This window comes from Oncorhynchus masou, chromosome 8 (genome assembly GCF_036934945.1).
Source record: "Oncorhynchus masou masou isolate Uvic2021 chromosome 8, UVic_Omas_1.1, whole genome shotgun sequence".
Classification (NCBI taxonomy): domain Eukaryota; kingdom Metazoa; phylum Chordata; class Actinopteri; order Salmoniformes; family Salmonidae; genus Oncorhynchus; species Oncorhynchus masou.
This window is the reverse complement of record NC_088219.1, coordinates 29753232-29781142: the sequence shown is the minus strand read 5'-3', so window position 1 is coordinate 29781142 and position 27911 is coordinate 29753232. Positions and strand designations below refer to the sequence as shown.

Below are 27911 nucleotides of genomic sequence, written 5' to 3'. Positions count from 1 at the left end.
GGTCTGTCCTATGCCTGAGAAAAAGACCAGGAAACATTAGTTAATTCATTTGCATGTATTTAGCCCCTTATTTTTGGCACTAAACTGTGTCCATATATACAGTTCCAGTCAAATGTTTTAGAACACCTACTCATTCAAGGGTTTTTCTTTATTTTTACTATTTCCTACATTGTAGAATAGCGAAGACATCACAACTATAAAATAACACATATGGAATCATGTAGTAACCAAAAAATGTCAAATCAAAATTAAAATATATGTAATATTTGAGATTCTTCAAAGTAGCCACCATTTGCCTTGATGAAAGCTTGAAAGCTTTGTACACTCTTGACATTCTCTCAACCAGCTTCATGAGGAATGCTTTTCCAACAATTTTGAAGGAGTTCCAACATATGCTTAGGACTTGTTATCTGCTTTTCCTTCACTCTGCAGTCCAACTCATCCCAAACCATCTCAATTGGATTGAGGTCGGGTGAATGTGGAGCCGAGGCAGTGGTGCAGACAGTGTCACCAGCAAAGCAACCCCACAACATCACACCTCCTCCTCCATGCTTCACGGTGGGAACCACACATTTGGAGATCATCCGTTCACCTACTCTGCATCTCACAAAGACACGGTGGTTGGAACCAAACATCTCAAATTTGGACTCATCAGACCAGAGGACAGATTTCCACCGGTCTAATGTCCATTGTTTGTGTTTCTTGGTCCAAGCAAGTCTCTTCTTATTATTGGTGTCCTTTAGTAGTGGTTTCCTTGCAGCAATTTTACCACGAAGGCTTGATTCACGCCGTCTCCTCCGAACAGTTGATGTTGAGATGTGTCTATTACTTGAAATCTGTGTTGCATTTATTTGGACCGCAATATCAAATCAAATTAATTTAGTCACATGCACTGAATACAACAGGAATACCTTACAGTCAAATGCTTACCTACAAGCCCTTAACCAACAATGCAATTTTAATAAAATACCCCCAGCAGTAAATAACAATTGCAGGGCTATATACAGTTTGTACAACTACAGAGTCAATGTGTGGAGGCACCGATGTCAAGGTAATTGAGGTAATATGTACATGTAGGTAGAGTTATTACAGTGAATATGCATAGATAATAACAGAGAGTAGCAGCAGCTTAGAATGGGGGGGGGACAATACAAATAGTCTGGGTAGCCATTTGCTTAGCTGCTCAGGAGTCTTATGGTTTGGGGGTAGAAGCTGCTTAGAAGCCTCTTGGACCTAGACTTGGCGCTCCGGTACCGATTGCCCTATGGTAGCAGAGAGAACAGTCTATGAATAGGGTGGCTGGAGTCTTTGACAAGTTTTAGGGCCTTCCTCTGACATCGCCTGGTAAAGAGGTCCTGGATGGAAGGAAGCTTGGCCCTGTTGATGTACTGGGCCGTACGCACTACCCTTTGTAGTGCCTTGCGGTCGGAGGACGAGCAGTTGCCATACCAGGCTGTGATGCAACCCGTCAGGATTCTCTCGATGGTGCAGCTGTAAAACATTTTGAGGATCTGAGGACCCATGCCAAATCTTTTCAGTCTCCTGGGGGGGAATAGGTTATGTTGTGCCCTCTTCAAGCCTGTCTTGGTGTGCCAAGGAACTTGAAGCTCTCAACCAGCTTCACAACAGCCCCGTCAATGAGAATGGGGGTGTGCTCAGTCCTGCTTTTCCTGTAGTCCAAAATAATCCATTTTGAATTGATCATGTTGAGGGAGAGGTCTATGACGTCCTCCCTATAGACTAAAGTCTCATTATTGTTGGTGAGCAGGCCTATCACTGTTGTGTCATCAGCAAACTTAATGATGGTGTTGGAGTCGTGCCTGGCCGTGCATTCATGAGTGAACAGGGAGTACAGGAGGGGACTGAACACGCACCCATGAGTGGCCCCTGTGTTGAGGATCAGTGCAGCGAATGTGTTGTTACCTACCCTTACCACCTGGGGGTGGCCCATCAGGAAGTCCAAGATCCAATTGCAGAGGTTGATGTTTTGTTCCAGGATCCTTAGCTTAGTGATATGCTTTGATGGCACTATGGTGTTGAACGCTGAGCTGTAGTCAATGAATAGCATTCTCACATAGGTGTTCCTTTTGTCCAGGTGGGAAAGGGCAGTGTGGAGGGCAATAGAGATTGCATCATCTGTGGATCTGTTGGTACGATGTGCAAATTGGAGTGAGTCTAAGGTTTCTGGGATAATGGTGTTGATGTGAGCCATGACCAGCCTTTCAAAGCATTTCATGGCTACAGACATGAGTGCTACGGATCGGTAGTCATGTAGGCAAGTTACCTGAGTGTTTTTGGGCACAGGGACTGTGGTGGTCTGCTTGAAACATGTTGGTATTACAGACAGGGAGAGGTTGAAAATGTCAGTGAAGACACTTGCCAGTTGGTCAGCGCATGCTCGTAGTACACGTACTGGTAATCCGTCTGGCCCTGCGGCCTTGTGAATGTTGACTTGTTTTAAGGTCTTACTCACATCGGCTGCGAAGAGAGAGATCACACAGTCCTCCGGAACAGCTGATGCTCTCAAGCATGTTTCAGAGTTACTTGCCTCGAAGCGAGCATAGAAGTGATTTATCTCGTCTGGTATGTTCGTGTCACTGGGCAGCTCTCGGATCTGCTTCCCTTTGTATTCTGTAATAGTTTGCAAACCCTGCCACATCCGACAAGCGCCGGAGCTGGTGTAGCACGATTCAATCTTAGTCCTGTATTGACTATTTGCCTGTTTGATGGTTCATCGGAGGGAATAGCTAGATTTCTTATAAGCTTCCGGATTAGAGTCCAGTTCCTTTAAAGTGGCAGCTCTACCCTTTAGCTGCAGTGCCAATGTTGCCTGTAATCCATGGCTTCTAGTTGGGGTATGTACGTGCAGTCAATGTGGGGACGATGTCTTCGATGCACTTAATAATAAAGCCAGTGACTGATGTGGTGTACTCCTCAATGCCATCGGAAGAATCCCGGATCATATTCCAGTCTGTGCTTACAAAACAGTCCTGTAGTTTAGCATCTCCTTCATCTGACCACATTTTAATATACCAAGTCACTGGTGCTTGCTTGCTTGTGAGCAGGAATCAGGAGGATAGAGATTGTCAAATTTACCAAATGGAGGGTGAGGGAGAGCTTTGTATGCGGCTATCTGTGTAAAGGTGGTTTAGAATGTTTTTTCCTCTGGTTGCACATTTAACATGCTGATAGAAATTAGGTTAAACTGATTTAAGTTTCCCTGCACTAAAGTCCCCAGCCACTACGAAAGCGGCCTCTAGATGAGCGTTTTCCTTTTTTATTATGGCGGAATACAGCTCATTGTGTGCGGTTTCAGTGTCAGCCTCGGTCTGTGGTAGTATGTAGACAGCTACAAAAAATACAGATGAAAACTCTCTAGGTGGATAGTGTGGTCTCCAGCTTATGATGAGATAGTCTACCTCAGTCTAGCAAAAACGTGAGACTTCCTTAGATATCGTAAATCAGCTATTGTTTACAAATATGCATTGGCCTCCGCCCTGTGTCTTACCAGAGGCTGCTGTTCTGTCCTGCCGATAGAGTGTATAACCCACCAGTGGTATGTTCTTAATGTCGTCGTTCAGCCATGAATCGGTGAAACATAAGATATTACAGTTTTTAAATGTTCTGTTGGTAGGATATATGTGCTTTCAGTTTGTCCCATTTATTTTCCAGCGATTGAACTTTAGCTAAAAGGATGGAAGGCAAGGGAATATTAGCCACTCGTCACCTGATCCTCACAAAGCATCCTGATCACTTTCAGCTAAACCTCAGTTTCCTTTTCCAGCGAATCACGGGGGATATGGGCCTGGTCGGATGCCTGTAGTAGTATATCCCTCCCATCTGCCTCATTAAAGAAGAACTCTTCGTCCAATTTGAGGCGCGTAATCTCCGTTCTGATGTCCAGAAGCTCTTTTCGAGAGGCGAAAGAAACCCATACCTATTTAGGTGAGGTGTTGGCTAGCGGAGTAGAACACTTGAAAAATGAATGGAGAGCCGAACACTCTCGGAGCTCAGATGCAATAATTTAATAACCTAATATCCAACGTTTCAACAGACAAGCTGTCTTCATCAGGGTATAATGACAAACACTGCGGGGTGACTAGTTTATATAGTGTCAAAGGACACACACAGGTGTCTGTAATCATTGCCGGGTGTGGCCTGATATCATTGGTTACTTCTCATATATTAAAATAGCATACAAAAAACGTAAATGGATAGCATACGATCCTATATACAGAGGCTCGGTCATAAAAGACGGTAGCAGCAAACATTATGTACAAACCAAGTCAAGATCAACTCAAAAAAAAAAAAAGATTACATGGTTGGTTAAGAGCCGATAAAACGGCAGCCCTCCCTCTCTGGTGTCATTTTGCATACCGCACCAACAATCTGAGGCTGGTAACTCTAATGAATTTGTCCTCTGCAGCAGAGGTAACTCTGGGCCTTCCTTTCCTGTGGCGGTCCTTATGAGATCGAGTTTCATCATAGCGCTTGGTGGTTTATGCAACCGCACTTAAAGAAACTTCAAAGTTCTTGACATTTTTTCAGAGTGACTGACCTTCATGTCTTAAAGTAATGATGAACTGTCATTTCTCTTTGCTTATTTGAGCTGTTCTTGACATAATATGGACTTTTAACAAATAGGGCTATCTTCTATATACCACCCCTACCTTGTCACATCACAACTGATTGGCTCAAACGCACTAAGGAAATACATTCCACAAATGTGCCTCACCACCTGGATTCGGTCTTATATAGCAACATTTGAAATTGTTTTTTTTACATTGGTAAAAAGTAGAGACTCAAAGCTACAAAGTGGTATAGCACACACCACATTTTTGAGGAACAATGGGAAAGTAATTATGCTTTAAAAGTTGATAAACTTGTAAACTCACTTTTGAGAAAAGGGCCTTTGAATGTGTTGGTACCTACTGGAGAGCTCTCCTTTGTCTACACCCATTCACCATTGTTCACACTCTCTTAAGCCAGCCCCACTCATCTCTTTAAGGATTCACATGTGTGGTTATGTGCTAAACAGTGAGTAGTGTAGTAAAGATTAAGACTAAAAGTGGTAGTAGCCTACAATAAGGAAAAATTCCAGGTAAACAGAAAGTGTCCAGATACAAACATTTTATAAATCCTAGATGACACTTACCCAGACACACTTGTCTAAATTGATGGGTCATTTGAAATAAATGCTATAACCCCCAGCCACATCTGGTGGTGGAAAAAGTACTAAATTGTCATACTTGAGTAAATGTAAAGATGGATTAATAGAAAATTACATAAAAGTCACCCAGTAAAATGCTAGTAAAAGTCTAAAGGTATTTGGTTTTTAAAATACTTAAGTATCAAAAGTAATTGGAATTGCCTAAATGTTCATAAGTATAAAAAGTATAAATCATTTCAAATTCCTTAAATTAAACCAGATGGACCAATTTTATTTATTGACGGATAGCCATGGGCACACTCCAACATAATTTACAAACGAAGCATTTGTCCTTAGTGACTCTGCCAGATCAAAAGCAATAGGGATGACCAGGGGTGTTTCTCTTAATACGGGTGTGAATTGAACAATTTTTCTGTCGAAATGTAACGAGTTCTTTTGGGTTTCAGGGAAAATATATGGAGCAAAAAGTACATAATTTTCTTTCGGAATGTAGTGAAGTAAAAGAAAAAGCTGCCAAAAATATAAATAATAAAGTAATGTACAGATAATAATAAAAAACGTAGTACTTTAAAGTAGTACTTTAAAGTATATTTAATGAAGTACTTTACACCACTGCCCAAATGCCTTCACACCAGTATATTAGCATACTTTATATACTGTTACACATGCACTTATCACATAGTATTCCATACATAAGTTAAGGCCATGCAACCTGATTTGAAACGAGTGAGGTGCACATGTACAGTACATAAACAGATGCATGCACCATATATTTATGTGTTGGACACTTGAGACGGTCACATGATATTGTTGTGGTATGTTACAAAATCATGTTACGACAACATATATCAATATTAATTTTATTTATAAATATTTTTCTCGGTCTTGCTAAGTGGATGAGTCTCTACAGAAGGTGTACAGCCAAATGGTTACTTGCATATCAGAAATAGATAGTGTCAACATAAATAAAATAATATACAGTATGTACACAAACAATATCAATAACAAAAGTGATAGGCAAGGTAGTTATATGCATACAATCAGGGGTAAAGTAGCTAAGCAGCAGGATAAAAAAAATAGCAGCAGCAACGTATGGCGTGTGTGTTAGTAGAGAGTCACTTGAATAGAGGCACTGCAGATAGTGCTGATGACTGGTCCGTCGAAATCACGCATGAACAAGAGAATCTATATTCGGAGAGCTTGTTTCTGTCCTGCCCTTTACTTTGGTGCAGGGCATGTGATGTCCAGAGCCTCTTCGTCGCAAAACTCCCTGAACATCTCAAAAAGATAAGTTTGTCCAGCTGTGTCCAATCCAGGTGGTGCTTGGACAGGCAGACCATCTATGGGAGGAAGGAAAAGCTGACCACGACTCCATTTTGCTGATACCTGCCTACAGACAAAAGCTAAAAAAAGAAGCTCCCACGCTGAGGTCTGTCCAACGCTGGTCCGACCAAGCTGACTCCACACTCCAAGACTGCTTCCATCACGTGGACTGGGACATGTTTCGTATTGCGTCAGATAACAACATTGACGAATATGCAGATTCGGTGTGCGAGTTCATTAGAACGTGCGTTGAAGATGTTGTTCCCATAGCAACGATTAAAACATTCCCTAACCAGAAACCTTGGATTGATGGCAGCATTCGCGTGAAACTGAAAGCGCGAACCACTGCTTTCAATCAGGGCAAGGTGTCTGGTAACATGACTGAATACAAACAATGCAGCTATTCCCTCCGTAAGGCTATCAAACAAGCTAAGCGTCAGTACAGAGACAAAGTAGAATCCCAATTCAACGGCTCAGACACAAGAGGCATGTGGCAAGGTCTACAGTCAATCACGGACTACAGGAAGAAATCCAGCCCAGTCACGGACCAGGATGTCTTGCTCCCAGGCAGACTAAATACCTTTTTTGCCCGCTTTGAGGACAATACAGTGCCACTGACACTGCCTGCAACGGAAAAATGCGGTCTCTCCTTCACTGCAGCCGAGGTGAGTAAAACATTTAAACGTGTTAAACCCTCGCAAGGCTGCAGGCCCAGACGGCATCCCCAGCCGCGCCCTCAGAGCATGCGCAGACCAGCTGGCTGGTGTGTTTACGGACATATTCAATCAATCCCTATACCAGTCTGCTGTTCCCACATGCTTCAAGAGGGCCACCATTGTTCCTGTTCCCAAGAAAGCTAAGGTAACTGAGCTAAATGACTACCGCCCCGTAGCACTCACTTCCGTCATCATGAAGTGCTTTGAGAGACTAGTCAAGGACCATATCACCTCCACCCTACCTGACACCCTAGACCCACTCCAATTTGCTTACCGCTCAAATAGGTCCACAGACGATGCAATCTCAACCACACTGCACACTGCCCTAACCCATCTGGACAAGAGGAATACCTATGTGAGAATGCTGTTCATCGACTACAGCTCGGCATTCAACACCATAGTACCCTCCAAGCTCGTCATCAAGCTCGAGACCCTGGGTCTCGACCCCGCCCTGTGCAACTGGGTACTGGACCTCCTGACGGGCCGCCCCCAGGTGGTGAGGGTAGGTAACAACATCTCCTCCCTGCTGATCCTCAACACTGGGGCCCCACAAGGGTGGGTTCTGAGCCCTCTCCTGTACTCCCTGTTCACCCACGACTGCGTGGCCACGTACGCCTCCAACTCAATCATCAAGTTTGCGGACGACACAACAATGGTAGGCTTGATTACCAACAACGACGAGACGTTCTACAGGGAGGAGGTGAGGGCCCTCGGAGTGTGGTGTCAGGAAAATAACCTCACACTCAACGTCAACAAAACTAAGGAGATGATTGTGGACTTCAGGAAACAGCAGAGGGAACACCCCCCTATCCACATCGATGGAACAGTAGTGGAGAGAGTAGCAAGTTTTAAGTTCCTCGGCATACACATCACAGACAAACTGAATTGGTCCACTCACACAGACAGCATCGTGAAGAAGGCGCATCTCATATGCATACGTATATACTGTACTCTATATCATCGACTGCATCCTTATGTAATACATGTATCACTAGCCACTTTAACTATGCCACTTTGTTTACATACTCATCTCATATGTATATACTGTACTCGATACTATCTACTGTATCTTGCCTATGCTGCTCTGTACCATCACTCATTCATATATCCTTATTGTACATATTCTTTATCCCCTTACACTGTGTATAAGACAGTAGTTTAGGAATTGTTAGTTAGATTACTTGTTGGTTATTACTGCATTGTCGGAACTAGAAGCACAAGCATTTCGATACACTCGCATTAACATCTGCTAACCATGTGTATGTGACAAATAAAATTTGATTTGATTTGATTTGAAGGATGTCAGCGTTGCGCAGCAGCTGAAACCTGGTCCCAACTTTGCCCTAATGCTCCTTTTGGCGACAACACCAGGCTCCAGAGCACCGAAGCTGTAAAACAGGAAATACAAAAAAGTTTGAAGACATTACCATCTTGCACAACATCTATTCACCTCTCAAGTTTAGATTAGAAGAATAACCTCATATAATGCAATGAGAATGATATTCACCTGAAGTGCTGGTACTGCTTGATCTGTGGCAGCGGCCTGAAGTAAAGAGTCAGGTGCTGTTGCCAGCCATAGGTTTCTACAAGCACCGTATCATCCTCGAGTCAAACCAGCTGTGGGATGTTGACCCGTCACAGTGCTGTCCTTCACAACACCAGCAATCTCAGACAAAGTGTTCATTCGGGTCTTTCTGAAGCGCTGCTTGATGATGCCGAAGCACCAGTCGGGGACAAACTTGGTGTGGCTTGTGATCAGGAAGTAAAGGTCCAGACTGTGGTGGAGCTTGTTCATGGTCCGCCAGGCAGATGACCAGAGCACAAACTTGTTATTGTTTTGGCCACTGCAGTTATCACAATTCAAGTCCATGGGATGGCAACAGCTTTCCACCAGTGTTTGTGTCCTGGGTGGCGTCCTGGTAATACTATTGCATTAGTTGTTGATGAAGTTCGCCACTCGCTGAAAGTCAGCGTGGGGGTGTAACCTGTGCTTGCTTGGGCCAGCTCTCTTTTTGATGGGAGTCATTAGACCATTCTCCTTGTATGACTGGCATTCTGAGATAACATCACTACACAGGTCATGTACGTAACGTTAGCTAGCTAACCAGTCATCTAACGTCAGCTGGCTAACTAACAGCAAGCTTTAACTAGCAATACAAATCGATTGCCATAGCTAGCTAAAGTTCACCAAATAGGTTAAATGTTAACAAGCTAGCCAGCCATCTAACGTCAGCTGGCTAGCTAACAGCAAGCTTTAACTTGCAATGAAAACAACTAACTGACCAAATTTAAAACGTACAATATCTGAAACTCTAGCTAGACTCTTACAGATATACATGGGTGAAAGCTTCACGACAGACTGCAACCCTTTTATTACATTTTCAGAGTCAGAGAGAGACAGCATGGTGTGATCAACTTTTTTACACTGACCTTTCTCGATAGCGCCTGATAAATTCAGGGCAGCAATGTTATTGAGCACAGTAGCAACATATTTGCAGTTCTTCATGGCTAACATTATATCTAGAAAAAAACTGCAGTAGAAATGATTATCTAAGCATACCGGGCAGCTCATTTTATAGACACAAGATGCTACACCGCAGACCAATCCAAACTCATCTCTCGGCATGTTCAGCCCACTCATTATCTCAGCCAATCATGGCTAGCGGGAAGGTTTGCTTGCTTTTTCTGTGACTAAACCAACTAGACTTGTAATTTAATAATTCTATTCGTATTTACAGATGGCATACATGTTTGTTTTTAAGGCACATGAAAGTTAATGTGTTTGAGAAGGCACTTCTGCCCCAAAAGAAACGCATTTTGATAATTTTTACTTTCAAACGGCTCTCCTGTGAAGTTGTGACTTGCGACATACGCCTAGTTTCCTGAATCTGAATAAGGCACACCTGTTAATTGAAATGCATTCCAGGTGAATATCTCATGAAGATGGTTGAGAGAATGTCAAGAGTGTGCAAATCTGTCATCAAGGCAAAGGCTGGCACCTTTGAAGAATCCCAAATATTAAATATATTTTTATTTGTTTAACACTTTTTTTGTTTACCACATGATTCCATGTGTTGTTTTATACTTTTGATGTCTTCACTATTATTCTATAATGTAGAAAGTAGTAAAAATAAAGAAAAACACTGGAATGAGTAGGTGTGTCCAAACTTTGACTAGTACTGTACTTCCATACATTTTTTCGTCTGGTTCCGGGGGACCTTCAGACAAGGAGGCCTGTCGACATCCTATGTGAGAGTCTCACCTTCATACAGATGGTTCATGTTAGTGTGTAGCCCAGACTGTTCGAATGCTACAGACAGAAGTTGTCAGATCAGCTGTATCAACTTCAGACTAGTCCCAAAACAATTGTGGGGCTCGTAGAGCAAAACGGAGAACATCATCGTGTTCATGAGAATCTCATCTTTCCATAAACTGTTTGGACGTTACAGACGATATTGTGAGAATGCCGTTTTTTGGGATGTCTCATGGTTTGACAAACACCGCTCTAGCTCTGTCACCTTTCACCGCAGATGTGGAAGTGTTACATAGACGGATGCAGTAGATTGAGACACAACCAATGCAAACAAAAAAATGCAATGCAATGCAAAAAAAAAACATATCTCTTAATAAACTGACATTTGTATATGGATTGTTTTATTATGCTAATTAGATTTCCGTGCAGGTGATTTCCCTGCCTGTTTCATTACTTTGCAGACAATTATCAGCTAGGAGGAAATTAGATTTCCAAAATGTTGATAACATATTTATAATTATCTAAATTATTTGAAACAAATTTTACACCAACGGGTTACTGTGCCAATGACCAATAAACAAAACATACTGACATGGTTTGCGTTTTCAACACCACAATAAATAGACGATGTCAATCTCGACAATCAGAAAACACACCCCTTTCAACCATGTAGGTTTACACAGTATCGAAGGCTTGGCTTGACAATCTCTAAATGTCATTAAACCTTTTGGTGTTCCTTAAAAACTTCTTACAGCTAGGGGTTCCACTAGAGGACTTCATGTTACACAATACATGTATGTTTTGTTCAATAAAGTTCATATTTATTTCCAAAAATCTCAGTTTACATTGGGGCTTTATGGTCAGTAACGTTGTGCCTCGAAAACAACCGGCAAATTTTAAGAGAGCCACATCAATTTACAGAAATTCTCATAATAAACTTTGTTAAAGATACAAGTATTATGCACAGAATTATAGATATACTTCTCCTTAATGCAACCACTGTGTCACATTTTAAAAAAGCTTTACGGAAAAAGCAAACCATGCAATAATCTGAGTACGGTGCTCAGACACAAAAACAAGCCATGCAGATACCCGTCATATTGTGGAGTCAGTAAAAGTCAGAAATAGCATTATAAATATTCACTTACCTTTGATGAACTTCATCAGAATGCACTCCCAGGAATCCCAGTTATACAATAAATGTTTGTTTTGTTCGATAAAGTCCATAATTTATGTCCAAATACCTCCTTTTGTTAGCGCGTTTAGTAAACAAATCCAAACTCACAAGGCGCGGGCAAGTCCAGGCAAAAGTTCAGACAAGAAGTTTAAAAAGTTATATTACAGTTCGTAGAAATATGTCAAACGATGTATAGAATCAATCTTTAGGATGTTTTTAACATAAATCTTCAATAATGTTCCAACTAGAGAATTCCTTCGTCTTTAGAATTGCAATGGAATGCAGGTCGCTCTGATGTGTGTGCGCGTGATCAGCTCATGCCACTCTGGCAGACCTCTGGTTGAATCAGCTCTCATTCGCACCCACTTCACAGTAGAAGCCTTGAACAACATTCTAAAGACTGTTGACATGTAGTGGAAGCATTAGGAAGTGCAATATGACCCCATAGATACTGTATATTCGATTGGCAATGAGTTGAAAAACTACAAACTTCAGATTTTCCACTTCCTGGTTGGATATTCCTCAGGTTTTCGACTGCCATATGAGTTCTGTTATACTCACAGACATCATTCAAACAGTTTTAGAAACTTCAGAGTGTTTACTATCCAATACTACTAATACTATGCATATTCCAGCTTTTATGGCTTTGTAACAGGCCGTTTACTCTGGGCTCTATGCATATATTAGCTTCTGGGCCTGAGTAGCCGGAAGTTTACTATGGGCACACTTTTCATCTGAACGTGAAAATGCTGCCCCCTATCCCAAACAGGTTAACAAACTATAGTTGTGGCAAGTCGGTTAGGACATCTGCTTTGTGCATTACACAAGTAATTTTTCCAACAATTGTTTACAGACAGATTATTTCACTTATAATTCACGGTATCACAATTTCAGTGGGTCAGAAATGTACATACACTAAGTTGACTGTGCCTTTAAACAGCTTGGGAAATTCCAGAAAAAATGTCATGGCTTTACGAGCTTCTGATAGGCTAATTGACATCATTTGAGTCAATTGAAGGTGTACCTGTGGATGTATTTCAAGGCCGACCTTCAAACTCAGTGCCTCTTTGTTTGACATCATGGGAAAATCCAAATAAATCAGCCAAGACCTCCACAAGTCTGGTTCATCAAAATAAAGACCTCCACAAGTCTGGTTCATCCTTGGGAGCAATTTCCAAATGTCTTAATGTACCACGTTCATCTGTACAAAGAATAGTATGAAAGTATAAACATCATGGGACCACGCAACCATCATACCACTCAGGAAGGAGACGCTCCTAGAGATTAACCTACTTTGGTGCGAAAAGTGCAAATCAATCCCAGAACAACAGCGAAGGACCTCGTGAAGATGCTGGAGGAAACAGGTACAAAAGTATCTATATCCACAGTAAAATGAGTCCTATATTGAAAAGCTGCTCAGCAAGGAAGAAGCCACTGCTCCAAAACTGTCAAAAGCCAGACTACAGCTTGCAAATGCACATGGGGACAAAGATCATACCTTCTGAAGAAATGTCCTCTAGTCTGATGAAACAAAAATAGAACTGTTTGGCCATAATGACCATCGTTATGTTTGGAGGAAGAAGGGGGATGCTTGCAAGCCGAAGAACACCATCCCAACCGTGAAGCACAGGGGTGGCAGCATCATGTTGTGCGGGTGCTTTGCGGCAGGAGGGGCTGGTGCACTTCACAAAATAGATTTCATGTTTATTTTTCTACCATACGCAGCCTCCAACATTGTTTTAGAGAATTTGCCAGTACATCCAACCTGCATCACAACCGCAGACCACATGTAACCACGCCAGTCCAGGACAGTGGATAAAACTGTGGGTTTGCACAACTTCACTGTACCGGGCTGGTGGCAGACAGCATGTATAGTGTTGTGTGGGCGAGCGGTTTGCTGAATGTCAACGTTGCGAACAGAGTGCCCCATAGTGTTATGGTATGGACAGGCATAAGCTATGACCACATGCATGCAAGGCCTGAGATAATTGTGCTTCAGTGAGAATGTGGGGTATGAGCTATGATAGGCATCCTCTCCTGGACAATTTGGCCTGCTACAATTCTATTTATCAGCTTTTCTTTTTTTTATCGGACAAATTCCGGCATTTATCAGCTAAGGGAAACCCTGGAGTATTTTCCATCAAATTGTTTCCATCAAATTGACTTGTTGCAGATAAAAGTCTGTGCATAAATATGTAGTGCACATAAAAATACCTACTGAGGTAAAATTGTACAGAATAAGTAATTTATATAATTTACTAAAAAGAGTGTGTACAAGTCACCGATATCTTCTCCAAGATTGACCTGTCTCGTATTCAAAGTGATGGCAGATGTAACAAATTTGCAAACTTGAAAAAGTTAAATGGGTTTACATGCATTTTCAACTCTATACTGATGGTTTTGTCACAAAAATGTTGCGTAAGTATAGCAAATGTTTTGTGGTGTTGTTGGCTAGTCAAGGTAGGATAATTGTATTCTCCATAAACAAGATCAATATGGGACATTTTTTAGCTGTGGGTCTCATGTCTTCACTGTTCTTCCATGCACAATGATGCACCTAGCCTCTTCGCTGCCTATCAGCTACTCCTATTTGTCCATGTCAAATCATAGAAAAAATGTAGCAGCTTTTAATGTTTTTATGTGTAGTATGATTGCTAGTTAAACTATTGCAGATCTGTAAAATGATCCACCAACCAATAGGGTCACTATGAATGGTGGATAGAAGACAGGATAGACCGTTAGACTGGTAGACTATACTGACCTATGGTATAGTAAAAGTTAGCACATGGAAAAGCGTAGTGCATAAGGGTAGTACCAAAACACCTTGTTAACGGGGAGGCGTATGCAAGCAGATGAGGAAATGTGGCTGGGAAGGAAGAAATATTACAGTAAATACTGAAAAGGGCAAATGTAAACCAAGGGGAAAAATGAACTACCCTCCCCTGTGCCCAATAAAAAACCACACAACCATCCCCAAAGAAAAAAATGCTTGACAACGCTCCCCTATTTTGGACCACCCCTCCCCAGTAATTTGCAATCTGTCCCTCTTAGCGATGAACTTTTAGTACGTCTATAATGTTTGTTTATTTCGTTGCTATGGTCACCGCCGGCTGTCGCACTCGTGTGAAGGCACGTGTGAAGTGGGTACTCCGAGAACCTCTGCTCGGCCCAACGCTCTGTGTTTGCAAATCTCCTTTATGTCACAGAGCCCAGTAGTAGCTACAGAGGCATATTTTGACAAACTAACTGTGGAAATACGATGGTGTTCTCCGTTTGGTGTTTTCGAAGTGTCGCGGGACTCGTCTGAAGGTAACCCATACAAATTAATGGAAGTATGGAGTTAGTTTGTGCCAATAAAAAATGGGGTAAGATATCAGTCCCAAAAAAATGTATGAAGTGCATTCAGAAAGTTTTCAGACCTCTTGACTTTTTCCACATTTTGTTAGGTTTTATCCTAATTGGATAAATGGATAATGGATGAAATATTTTTTTTCCCTCATCAATCTACACAAGATACCCCATAATGACAAATCAAAAACAGGTTTGTAGAAATGTTTACTAAGCCTGGCACACTTGTAGTTGGGGAGTTTCTCCCATTCTTCTCTGCAGATCCCCTCAAGCTCTGTCAGGTTGGATGGGGAGCGTCGCTGCACAGCTATTTTCAGGTCTCTCCAGAGATGTTCGATCGGGTTCAAGTCCGGGCTCTGGCTGTGCCACTCAAGGACATTCAGAGACTTGTCCTGAAGCCACTCCTGCGTTGTCTTGGCTGTGTGCTTAGGGTCATTTGGCCCAGTCTGAGGTCCTGAGCGCTGTGGAGCAGGTTTTCATCATCTCTCTGTACTTTCCTTCGTTCATCTTTCCCTAAATCCTGACTAGTTTCCCAGTCCCGGGCGCTGAAAAACATCCCCACAGTATGATGCTGCCACTACCATGCTTCACCATAGGGATGGTGCCAGGATTCCTCCAGATGTGACACGCTTTTTACTTATTTTTATTTAACTTTTATTTAACACCATGTTCAAAGAAGAGCCAGAAGTATACAGAATCGTGTCGTCTGCGTAGAGGTGGATCAGAGAATCACCAGCAGAAAGAGCGACATCATTTAAAAAAATAAATTTAACCTATATTTTACTAGGCAAGTCAGTTAATCTTGATACTCCCCATCCCGGATCCGGGATCGTGAATAAAGCCTCAGGCTCATTAGTATAACCCAAAGTTAACGATTTCTGAAAATCGCAAATAAAATGAAAATAATGCGCCTGCTCTCAAGCTTAGCCTTTTCTTAACAACACTGTCATCTCAGATTTTCAAAATATGCTTTTGAACCATAGCAAATCACTAATTTGTGTAAGAGTATGCTAAGCTAGCTTAGCATTTTGAGTAGCATTTAGCACGCAACATTTTCACAAAAACCAGATAACCAAATAAATAAAATAATTTACCTTTGAAGAGCTTCGGATGTTTTCAATGAGGAGACTCTCAGTTACATAGCAAATGTTCAGTTTTTCCTGAAAGAATCTTTGTGTAGGAGAAATCGCTCCGTTTTGTACATCACATTTGGCTACCGAAACTAACCGAAAATTCAGTCACCAAAACGTCAACCTTTTTCCGAATTAACTCCATAATATCGACCGAAACATGGCAAACGTTGTTTGGAATCAATCCTCAAGGTGTTTTTTCACATATCTCTTCATTGATATGCAGTTCGTGGAAGCCTGCTTTCTTCTCAGAATCGCATGGAAAAATACCAGCAGCTGAAAAAGACGCACCAATTTCGACGGAGGACACCGGGCGGACACCTGGAAAATGTAGTCTCTTATGGTCAATCTTCCAATGATATGCCTACAAATACGTCACAATGCTGCAGACACCTTGGGGAAACGACAGAAAGGGCAGGCTCATTCCTCTCGCATTCACAGCCATATAAGGAGACAATGGAAAACAGAGCCTCAAAAATCCTGCTGGTTTCCTGGTTGCCGTTTCATCTTGGTTTTGCCTGCAGCTCCCGTTCTAGGGCACCCACAGAGAATATCTTTGCAGTTCTGGAAAAGTCAGAGTGTTTTCTTTCCAAAGCTATCAATTATATGCATAGTCGAGCATCTTTTTGTGACAAAATATCTTGTTTAAAACGGGAATGTTTTTCATCCAAAAATGAAATTGCGCCCCTAGAGTTTCAAGAGGTTAAGAACAAATTCTTATTTTCAATGATGGCCTAGGAACAGTGGGTTAACTGTCTGTTCAGGGGCAGAAATCATAACCGATGTATACAGAGAAGAGAGTCGGCCCGAGAATTGAACCCTGTGGCACCCCCATAGAGACTGCCAGAGGTCCGGACAACAGGCCCTCTGATTTGACACACTGAGCTCTATCAGAGAAGTAGTTGGTGAAACAGGCGAGGCAATCATTTGAGAAACCAAGGCTGTTGAGTCTGCCAATAAAAATGTGGTGATTGACAGAGTCAAAAGCCTTGGCCAGGTTGATGAATACAGCTGCACAGTAATGTCTCTTATCGATGGCGGTTATGATATCGTTAAGGACCTTGAGCGTGGCTGAGGTGCACCCATGACCAGCTCGGAAACCAGATTACATAGCGGAGAAGGTACGATGTGATTCAAAATGGTCAGTAATCTGTTTGTTAACTTGGTTTTCAAAGACCTTAGAGATGCAGGGTAGGATAGATATAGGTCTGTAGCAGTTTGGGTCTAGAGCGTCTCCCCCTTTGAAGAGGGGGATGACCACGGCAGCTTTCCAATCTTTGGGAATCTCAGACAATACGAAAGAGAGGTTGAACAGGCTAGTAATAGGGGTTGCAGCAATTTTGGCAGATCATTTTAGAAAGAGAGGGTTCAGATTGTCTAGCCCGGCTGATTTGTCGGGTTCCAGATTTTTCAGCTCTTTCAGAACATCAGCTATCTGGATATAAGGAGGTGAAGGAGAAATGGTGGGGGCTTGAGCGGGTTGCTGTGGAGGGTGCCGGGCAGTTGACCGGGGTAGGGGTAGCCAAGTCGAAAGCATGGCCAGCCGTAGAGAAATGCTTATTGAAATTCTCAATTCCTCGGGAGGAGGTGCTCTTATTCTCCATGGACTTTACAGTGTCCCAGAACGTTGTTGAGTTTGTACTGCAGGATGCACATTTCTGTTTAAAAAAGCTCGCCTTAGCTTTCCTAACTGCCTGTGTATATTGGTTCCTAACTTCCCTGAAAAGTTGCATATCACGGGGGCTATTCAATGTTTTTGTGCTGGTCAAGGGCAGACAGGTCTGGAGTGAACCAAGGGCTATATCTATTCCTGGTTCTACATTTTTTGAATGGGGCATGCCTATTTAAGATGGTGAGGAAGGCACTTTTAAAGAATAACCAGGCATCCTCTCCTATCGGGATGAGGTCAATGTCATTCCAGGATACCCCTGCCAGGTCGATTAGAAAGGCCTGCTCGCAGAAGTGTTTTGATCGTAGCTAGCTAGCTACATAGCCGTCTTTGTATCTAAGACAATTGTGTAGTCTAGAGCGATTTTCTAGGTTAGCTAGCCAGCTATTGTCATTCTTTTAACGTAACGTAACGTAATCAACACTGCTAGCTAGCCAGCTAGCCCCCGATTAGCAGCACTGTAGAAACTATTACACTCGACGGAACGACTTGATTAGTGTAGTGTCAACAACGCAGCCACTGCCAGCTAGCCTACAAAGTCAACAACGCAGCCACTGCCAGCTAGCCTACTCCAGCAGTACTGTATCATTTCAATCATTTTAGTCAATAAGATTCTTGCTACGTAAGCTTAACTTTCTGAACATTCGAGACGTGTAGTGCACTTGTCATTCCAATCTCCTTTGCATTAGCGTAGCCTCTTCTGTAGCCTGTCAACTATGTGTCTATCTATCCCTGTTCTCTCCTCTCTGCACAGACCATACAAATGCTCCACACCGCGTGGCCGCGGCCACCCTAATCTGGTGGTCCCAGCGCGCACGACCCACGTGGAGTTCCAGGTCTCCGGTAGCCTCTGGAACTGCCGATCTGCGGCCAACAAGGCAGAGTTCATCTCAGCCTATGCCTCCCTCCAGTCCTCGACTTCTTGGCACTGACGGAAACATGGATCACCACAGATAACACTGCTACTCCTACTGCTCTCTCTTCGTCCGCCCACGTGTTCTCGCACACCCCGAGAGCTTCTGGTCAGCGGGGTGGTGGCACCGGGATCCTCATCTCTCCCAAGTGGTCATTCTCTCTTTCTCCCCTTACCCATCTGTCTATCGCCTCCTTTGAATTCCATGCTGTCACAGTTACCAGCCCTTTCAAGCTTAACATCCTTATCATTTATCGCCCTCCAGGTTCCCTCGGAGAGTTCATCAATGAGCTTGATGCCTTGATAAGCTCCTTTCCTGAGGACGGCTCACCTCTCACAGTCCTGGGCGACTTTAACCTCCCCACGTCTACCTTTGACTCATTCCTCTCTGCCTCCTTCTTTCCACTCCTCTCCTCTTTTGACCTCACCCTCTCACCTTCCCCCCCTACTCACAAGGCAGGCAATACGCTCGACCTCATTTTTACTAGATGCTGTTCTTCCACTAACCTCATTGCAACTCCCCTCCAAGTCTCCGACCACTACCTTGTATCCTTTTCCCTCTCGCTCTCATCCAACACTTCCCACACTGCCCCTACTCGGATGGTATCGCGCCGTCCCAACCTTCGCTCTCTCTCCCCCGCTACTCTCTCCTCTTCCATCCTATCATCTCTTCCCTCTGCTCATACCTTCTCCAACCTATCTCCTGATTCTGCCTCCTCAACCCTCCTCTCTTCCCTTTCTGCATCCTTTGACTCTCTATGTCCCCTATCCTCCAGGCCGGCTCGGTCCTCCCTCCCCGCACCGTGGCTCGACGACTCATTGCGAGCTCACAGAACAGGGCTCCGGGCAGCTGAGCGGAAATGGAGGAAAACCGCCTCCCTGCGGACCTGGCATCCTTTCACTCCCTCCTCTCTACATTTTCCTCCTCTGTCTCTGCTGCTAAAGCCACTTTCTACCACTCTAAATTCCAAGCATCTGCCTCTAACCCTAGGAAGCTCTTTGCCACCTTCTCCTCCCTCCTGAATCCTCCTCCCCCTCCCCCTCCTCCCTCTCTGCAGATGACTTCGTCAACCATTTTGAAAAGAAGGTCGACGACATCCGATCCTCGTTTACTAAGTCAAACGACACCGCTGGTTCTGCTCACACTGCCCTACCCTGTGCTCTGACCTCTTTCTCCCCTCTCTCTCCAGATGAAATCTCGCTTCTTGTGACGGCCGGCCGCCCAACAACCTGCCCGCTTGACCCCATCCCCACCTCTCTTCTCCAGACCATTTCCGGAGACCTTCTCCCTTACCTCACCTCGCTCATCAACTCATCCCTGACCGCTGGCTACGTCCCTTCCGTCTTCAAGAGAGCGAGAGTTGCACCCCTTCTGAAAAAACCTACACTCGATCCCTCCAATGTCAACAACTACAGACCAGTATCCCTTCTTTCTTTTCTCTCCAAAACTCTTGAACGTGCCGTCCTTGGCCAGCTCTCCCGCTATCTCTCTCAGAATGACCTTCTTGATCCTAATCAGTCAGGTTTCAAGACTAGTCATTCAACTGAGACTGCTCTTCTCTGTATCACGGAGGCGCTCCGCACTGCTAAAGCTAACTCTCTCTCCTCTGCTCTCATCCTTCTAGACCTATCGGCTGCCTTCGATACTGTGAACCATCAGATCCTCCTCTCCACCCTCTCCGAGTTGGGCATCTCCGGCGCGGCCCACGCTTGGATTGCGTCCTACCTGACAAGTCGCTCCTACCAGGTGGCGTGGCGAGAATCTGTCTCCTCGCCACGCGCTCTCACCACTGGCGTCCCCAGGGCTCTGTTCTAGGCCCTCTCCTATTCTCGCTATACACCAAGTCACTTGGCTCTGTCATAACCTCACATGGTCTCTCCTATCATTGCTATGCAGACGACACACAATTAATCTTCTCCTTTCCCCCTTCTGATGACCAGGTGGCGAATCGCATCTCTGCATGTCTGGCAGACATATCAGTGTGGATGACGGATCACCACCTCAAGCTGAACCTCGGCAAGACGGAGCTGCTCTTCCTCCCGGGGAAGGACTGCCCGTTCCATGATCTCGCCATCACGGTTGACAACTCCATTGTGTCCTCCTCCCAGAGCGCTAAGAACCTTGGCGTGATCCTGGTCAACACCCTGTCGTTCTCAACTAACATCAAGGCGGTGGCCCGTTCCTGTAGGTTCATGCTCTACAACATCCGCAGAGTACGACCCTGCCTCACACAGCAAGCGGCACAGGTCCTAATCCAGGCACTTGTCATCTCCCGTCTGGATTACTGCAACTCGCTGTTGGCTGGGCTCCCTGCCTGTGCCATTAAACCCCTACAACTCATCCAGAATGCCGCAGCCCGTCTGGTGTTCAACCTTCCCAAGTTCTCTCACGTCACCCCGCTCCTCCGCTCTCTCCACTGGCTTCCAGTTGAAGCTCGCATCCGCTACAAGACCATGGTGCTTGCCTACGGAGCTGTGAGGGGAACGGCACCACAGTACCTCCAGGCTCTGATCAGGCCCTACACCCAAACAAGGGCACTGCGTTCATCCACCTCTGGCCTGCTCGCCTCCCTACCACTGAGGAAGTACAGTTCCCGCTCAGCCCAGTCAAAACTGTTCGCTGCTCTGGCCCCCAATGGTGGAACAAACTCCCTCACGACGCCAGGACAGCGGAGTCAATCACCACCTTCCGGAGACACCTGAAACCCCACCTCTTCAAGGAATACCTAGGATAGGATAAAGTAATCCTTCTCACCCCCCTTAAATGATTTAGATGCACTATTGTAAAGTGGCTGTTCCACTGGATGTCAGAAGGTGAATTCACCAATTTGTAAGTCGCTCTGGATAAGAGCGTCTGCTAAATGACTTAAATGTAAATGTAAATGTAAATGTAAATGTTTTAGGGAGCGTTTGACAGTGATGAGTGATCAGTTCCTCGCAGACCCATTACGGATGCAGGCAATGAGGCAGTGATCGCTGAGATCTTGGTTGAAAACTACAGAAGTGTATTTGGAGGGTGAGTTAGTTCGGATGATATCTATGAGGGTGCCCGTGTTTATGGATTTGGGGTTATATCTGGTAGGTTCATTGATAAATTGTGTGCGATTGAGGGCATCAAGCTTAGGTTGTAGGATGGCCGGGGTGTTAAGCATGTCGCAGTTTAGGTTACCTAGCAGCACGAGCTCAGAAGATAGATGGGGGGGCAATCAAATCACATATGGTGTTGAGGGCACAGCTGGGGGCAGACGGTGGTCTATAGCAAGTGGCAATGGTGAGAGACTTGTTTCTGGAAAGGCTAATTTTTAGAAGTAGAAGCTCAAATTGTTTGGGTTCAGACCTGGATAGTAAGACAGAACTCTGCAGGTTTTCTTTGCAGGTTATCTGCAGGTAATCTCCGCCCCCTTTGGCAGTTCTATCTTGTCGGAAAATGTTATAGTTAGGAATGGAAATTTCAAGGTTTTTGGTGGTCTTCCTAAACCAGGATTCAGACACGGCTAGGACATCCGGATTGGTGGAGTTTGCTAGAGCAGTGAATAAAACAAACTTAGGGAGGAGGCTTCTAATGTTAACATGCATGAAACCAAGGCTTTTATGGTTGCAGAAGTCAACAAGTGAGAGAGTCTGGGGGATGGGAGTGGAGGTAGACACTGCAGGGCCTGGATTAACCTCTACATCACCAGAGGAACAGAGGAGGAGTAAGATAAGGGTACGGCTAAAGGCTAACAGAACTGGACGACTAGTACGTTCAGAACAGAGAGTAAAAGGAGCAGATTTCTGGGCATGGTAGAATATATTCAAGGCATAATGTACAGACAAAGGTATAGTAGGATGTGAATACAGTACGGGTAAACCTGTGCATTTAGTGATAATGAAAGAGATATTGTCTCTAGAAATAGCATTTAAACCATGACATTCAGGCCAAAGAGTTCAATCTAGGTTTCATCAGACCAGATAATCTTGTTTCCAATAGAGTCCTTTAGGTGCCTTTGGGAAACCTCCAAGCGGACTATGTGCCTTTTATTGAGGAGTGGCTTCCGTCTGGCCACTCTACCATAAAAGGCCTGAATGGTGGAGTGCTGCAGAGATGGTTGTCTTTCTGGAAGGGTCTCCCATCTCCACAGAGGAACTCTGGAGATCTGTCAGAGTGACCATCAGGTTCTTGGTCACCTCTCTGACAAAGGCGCTTCTCCTCCAATTGCTCAGTTCAGCTGTAGGAAGAGTCTTGGTGGTTCCAAACTTCTTCCATTTAAGAATGATGGAGGCCATTGTGTTCTTGTGGACCATCAATGCAGCAGACATTTTTGGTTACCCTTCCCCAGATCTGTGCCTCGACACAATCCTGTCTCGGAGCCCTACAGACAATTCCTTCAACCTCATGGCTTTCATTGACATGCATTGTCAACTCTGGGACCTTATACAGACAGGTGTGTTCCTTTCCAAATCATGTCCAATCAATTTAATTCACCACAGGTGGATTCCAGTCAAGGTGTAAAAACATTTCAAGGATGACCAATGGAAACAGGATGCACCTCAGCTCAATTTCAAGTCTGATAGCAAAGGGTCTGAATACTTATGTAAGTAAGATAACTGTTTTTTTACATATGATAAATTAGCAAAAACATTTCAAAACGTTGTGTATTGTGTTTAGATTGAGGATTTTTATTTATTTAATCAATTTTAGAGTAAGGCTGTAACAACAAAATTTGGAAAAAGTAAAGGGGTCTGAATACTTTTCGAATGCACTGTATATACATTAATATATACTTCCTGAGCTTTCTTATATATCCCAGATATAGCACAGACACTTCAAAACCTCATTCCTTAAGATACATTTTTTGACTGTCTTTTTTGCCATTTATGAATGTGTTATTCAATGCACTTCTATGGGCTATTAGTAGTAAAAGGTCAAATTCTATATTTTATCAGATAATTTTTACACACTTATTTTGGTATACCAAAAATAGAAATGATCTATGGTATGACAGTCTTAAAACAATTCTATATGTTGGCTTAGTAGAACCCCCACCCCACCCCCACCTACCCTTTAACCCTAATTGCTCCTATAAGTCTCTTTGGATAAGAGCGTCTGCAAAATTACAAATAAAAATCAGTAAAAAAAGGTTAATAGTAGAGAAATCAGACCTGGATGTTAGTAGGGCCAGCCAAAGGTTAAAGACACAGTAGAAGTCTACATGTTGCTGTCGTGGCCTGAATGCATAATTGTTTGTGAGGGTGAAGTGCTTTCTCACCAATTACCATAATAAAAAGCCAGAGCTTTGAACACAATATTTAATTTGGAAAATTAAATAAAAATTCTGACTGCAGCATACATATTTATTTTCATAGTGAAAAAAATAACTAAAATCCACAACCCAAAACAACACTGAAAGCCAAACAGTTGCAAAGATTTTATCATAAATAAATATTAATTATCGTAATACATTTGGCTGTCTAGAGTCCCTTGCCGATGCATCCATCTGTTTTTTAAAAGGATTATCCTAGGACCAAACTCAATTACCTTTCTTAATCATGGAAAGTACAGAAAAGCTCTATTAGCCAAATTACAGCCAATTAAAAAGTGCACGCTTAGTGTTTAACCCTAGCAGAGAGGTCTGGGCTTTCAACATGGGACTTCAGCTTGTTCACCTCACAACTCAAACACACTACTTTTAAAAAGGCATCCAAGCTTGACAACCAACACATAATGATTTAATCATTAAGTTCAAAATTCTTCTTATTTACAATAACAGCAATTTGACTTTCCTCTGCTTTTTCCAAACACAGGCAGTATAAAGAGACAAAGACATCAAAGTGTTAGTGCTGGGGAAAATCGATGATACAAGGGTTCAGAATTGCAAAGAGAGGTAAAACAGTGGGTGTCAGCTTTGGAGAGAAGAGAGACAAAGCCTCCTGCAGAGTGCAGTCAGCCATGTGAGGTAAAGCTGCACGCACACACACACACACACACACACACACACACACACACACACACACACACACACACACACACACACACACACACACACACACACACACACACACACACACACACACACACACACACACGTAGTATTGCCCAACCCCGAAGTGAGTCTTCTTATCAGCTAACTGTATGTAAGGATTTCTCTGTGTTGTCTTAGGGATTCAACATTCTCTCTGTTGATCTTGCCAACCCCCATTGTCACACCTCTGAGAGGCAGAGGTTCTGTTGTGATTACATCATGTACGGTTGAAGTCAGAAGTTTACATACACTAAGGTTGGAGTCATGAAAAATCGTTTTTTCAACAATCAAATTTCTTGTTAATTAACAAACTATAGTTTTGGCAAGTCGGTTAGGACATCTGCTTTGTGCATTACAGTTCACTGTATCACAATTCCAGTGGGTCAGAAATGTACATACACTAAGTTGACTGTGCCTTTAAACAGCTTGGAAAATTCCAGAAAATGATGTCATGGCTTTAGAAGCTTCTGATAGGCTAATTGACATAATTTGAGTCAATTAGAGGTGTACCTGTGGATGTGTTTCATGGCCAACCTTCAAACTCAGTGCCTCTTTGCTTGACTTCATGAGAAAATGCAAATAAATCAGCCAAGACCTCAGAAAAAAATGTTATAAGTCTGGTTAATCCTTGGGAGCAATTTCCTGAAGGTACCACGTTCATCTGTACAAACGATAGTATGCAAGTATAAACACCATGGGACCACGCAGCCATCATACCTCTCAGGAAGGAGACGCGTTCTGTCTCCTAGAGATGAACGTACTTTAGTGCGAAAAGTGCAAATCAATCCCAGAACAACAGCAAAGGACCTTGTGAAGATGCTGGAGGAAACAGGTACAAAGTATCTATATCCACAGTAAAACGAGTCCTATATTGACATAACCTGAAAGGCCGCTCAGCAAGGAAGAAGCCACTGCTCCAAAACCGCCATACTACGGTCAGGAGGAATGGGCCAAAATTCACCCAACTTATTGTGGGAAGCTTGTGGAAGGCTACCGAAACATTTGACCCCTGTTAAAAAATGTAAAGGCAATGCTACTAAATACTAATTGAGTGTATGTAAACTTCTGACCCACTGGGAATGTGATGAAAGAAATAAAAGCTGAAATAATTCATTCTCTACTATTATTCTGACATTTCACATTCTTAAAATAAAATTGTGATCCTCACTGACCTGAGACAGTTCATTGTTACTAGGATAAATTGTCAGGCATTGTGAAAAACTGATTTTCAATGTATTTGGCTCAGGTGTATGTAAACTTCCAACTTCAACTGTAGGTCTGATATCTGATGGGAGGTTAACTTTACAGTAACACTATCGGTCAACAAATGTTTAATCCAAACAACTCAGAACCTTATGAAAGGGTCTTAGATTCATTGTACCTTCTCTTATGTTCCTGACTTGCTGTGGTGAGATACCGAATCTCTTTCTTTCTCTCCACATCTCCCATGAGCTTTACGTCATAGCACAAGCCTCTCTCTCTCTCTCTCTGCTTGGAATAATGCCTTGTAATGCGTTTGCTAGCTTTGTAACTTAATCTTTATGCCTTGTATGTGAATCCATTAATTTTACAAAGTAATTAAATACAGTCCATTCTCAGACATTTCTTCACTGCCTATTACTGTAACTCAACTATATTTTTCTTGCATATTGCTATTCATCTTATGGATTCGATAATTAATTTAATGGGCTAAATGAATTGTCTTCTTATGAGTCGCATGTGAGGTATATTATATACATGATAAATATTACTACACACACACAGGCACTCTCTTTCTGGTTCCTCACCATTGCCAGTGGCACAATGCCACCCAAGTCCTGTGGTGCCAGGCGGATGACGGTCTGGACCTCATCAGTGATGGTGCGGGTAGGAGGGTACTCCACCTGCCACATCACCACCCGGCTGCCCAGCGGGTCCAGCAGCCCATTCACCTCCAGATCCACCTGGAGGACCCTCTGGTAACCCGCCTCCAGCCTGGGGGAAGAGGGGAGGGGAGAGGGAAGGAGGAAAGGAGGGAAAGAAGTGTTTTTTATTTGTATGATCAAGTGACCTTGGGTGTTTAGAAAAGGCATTAAGGGTGTATTAACATTAGTATCATCAATAGCCACGTTTCCATCCACAGTTTTAATCCAAGTAAAGTCATGGCATTTAAAAAAAATTGTGTGATGGAAACAAAGTGTCGGTAGAACTTTATGAATGTCAACAGACAATTTGATTGTTCGACATGATGGGTTATTTTTGTGTCGGTAAAATGTATTATGCAACATATTGATCTGGAAACAATCTATTGAGCAGTTGTTGATAGAATAACCCTCATGTCGAGGTAAATTTGCAATCACAGGATGTTATGCTGTGTGGTACTCCCACTGTGACTTGGAAAAGCATGCACAGTTTAGGCTACAAGGTGGTGTCTGCGCGGTGATGAGCTTGATGCTCCTTTCCAATACGTTTTGAGCATCTTAACTTGTATGCTAGTGACATGATGATCGGTGCTTAGCTGCCAATAAAAAATGAAAATGATCTTGCTCTTATCCATCTCATCATGTAACATAACCTTTCCAGTGTCCAGATTTGCCCAATCTATTTTCCACCATAATTTGCAAATAATTTGCAAATAAATTCATTAAAAATCCTACAATGTGATTTTCTGGATTTTTTTTCTCATTTTGTCTGTCATAGTTGAAGTGTACCTATGATGAAAATTACAGGCCTCTCTCATCTTTTTAAGTGGGAGAACTTGCACAATTGGTGGCTGACTAAATACTTTTTTTGCCCCACTGTATATATTTTTTAGATTTTATGAAATTCACATGAAAATCTGTCTCAGTTTGGATGGAAACCAAGTTAGACAAAAGGAGACGCAGACATAGGGAAAAGTGAGTGCCAAACAGACAAGTTTCCTAAAAAAGAGGAGTGCTGTTAAATAGTATAACATGTATCCACCGCAACCCAAACTCAGTTCAGTTCAGTTCTGTCTCACATTCCCCAGAAGCATGAGGGAGAAAAAAGCAATTTACTTTTGTTCCTCCTCCATGGCACATTTCACAGAGAAAGATCTTATCTGAAAAGAATAACATTGGCTCTCCACTGATTGCGATGCAAACAAAGCAGGAAAAACGATGAATACAAAAATCCTAAACTCTGATTTCCTGAGCCTTCAGTTTGATCAGCCTGCCTGACTGTCTGTCCCCATGGCATTCTTTATCTAAC

At 43.1% G+C, this 27911-nt stretch overlaps 1 protein-coding gene across 1 annotated transcript in view; it reads right to left on the bottom strand.

Annotated features, from left to right (window-relative positions):
* Positions 1-27911, bottom strand: part of LOC135543804 (transmembrane protein 132C-like) — a 171784-nt gene that overhangs the window by 85603 nt on the left and 58270 nt on the right. The window contains exon 4 of the mRNA XM_064971138.1: positions 26489-26675. Within this exon, the coding sequence (XP_064827210.1) occupies positions 26489-26675 (187 nt within the window). The remainder of the gene's footprint in view (positions 1-26488; positions 26676-27911) is intronic.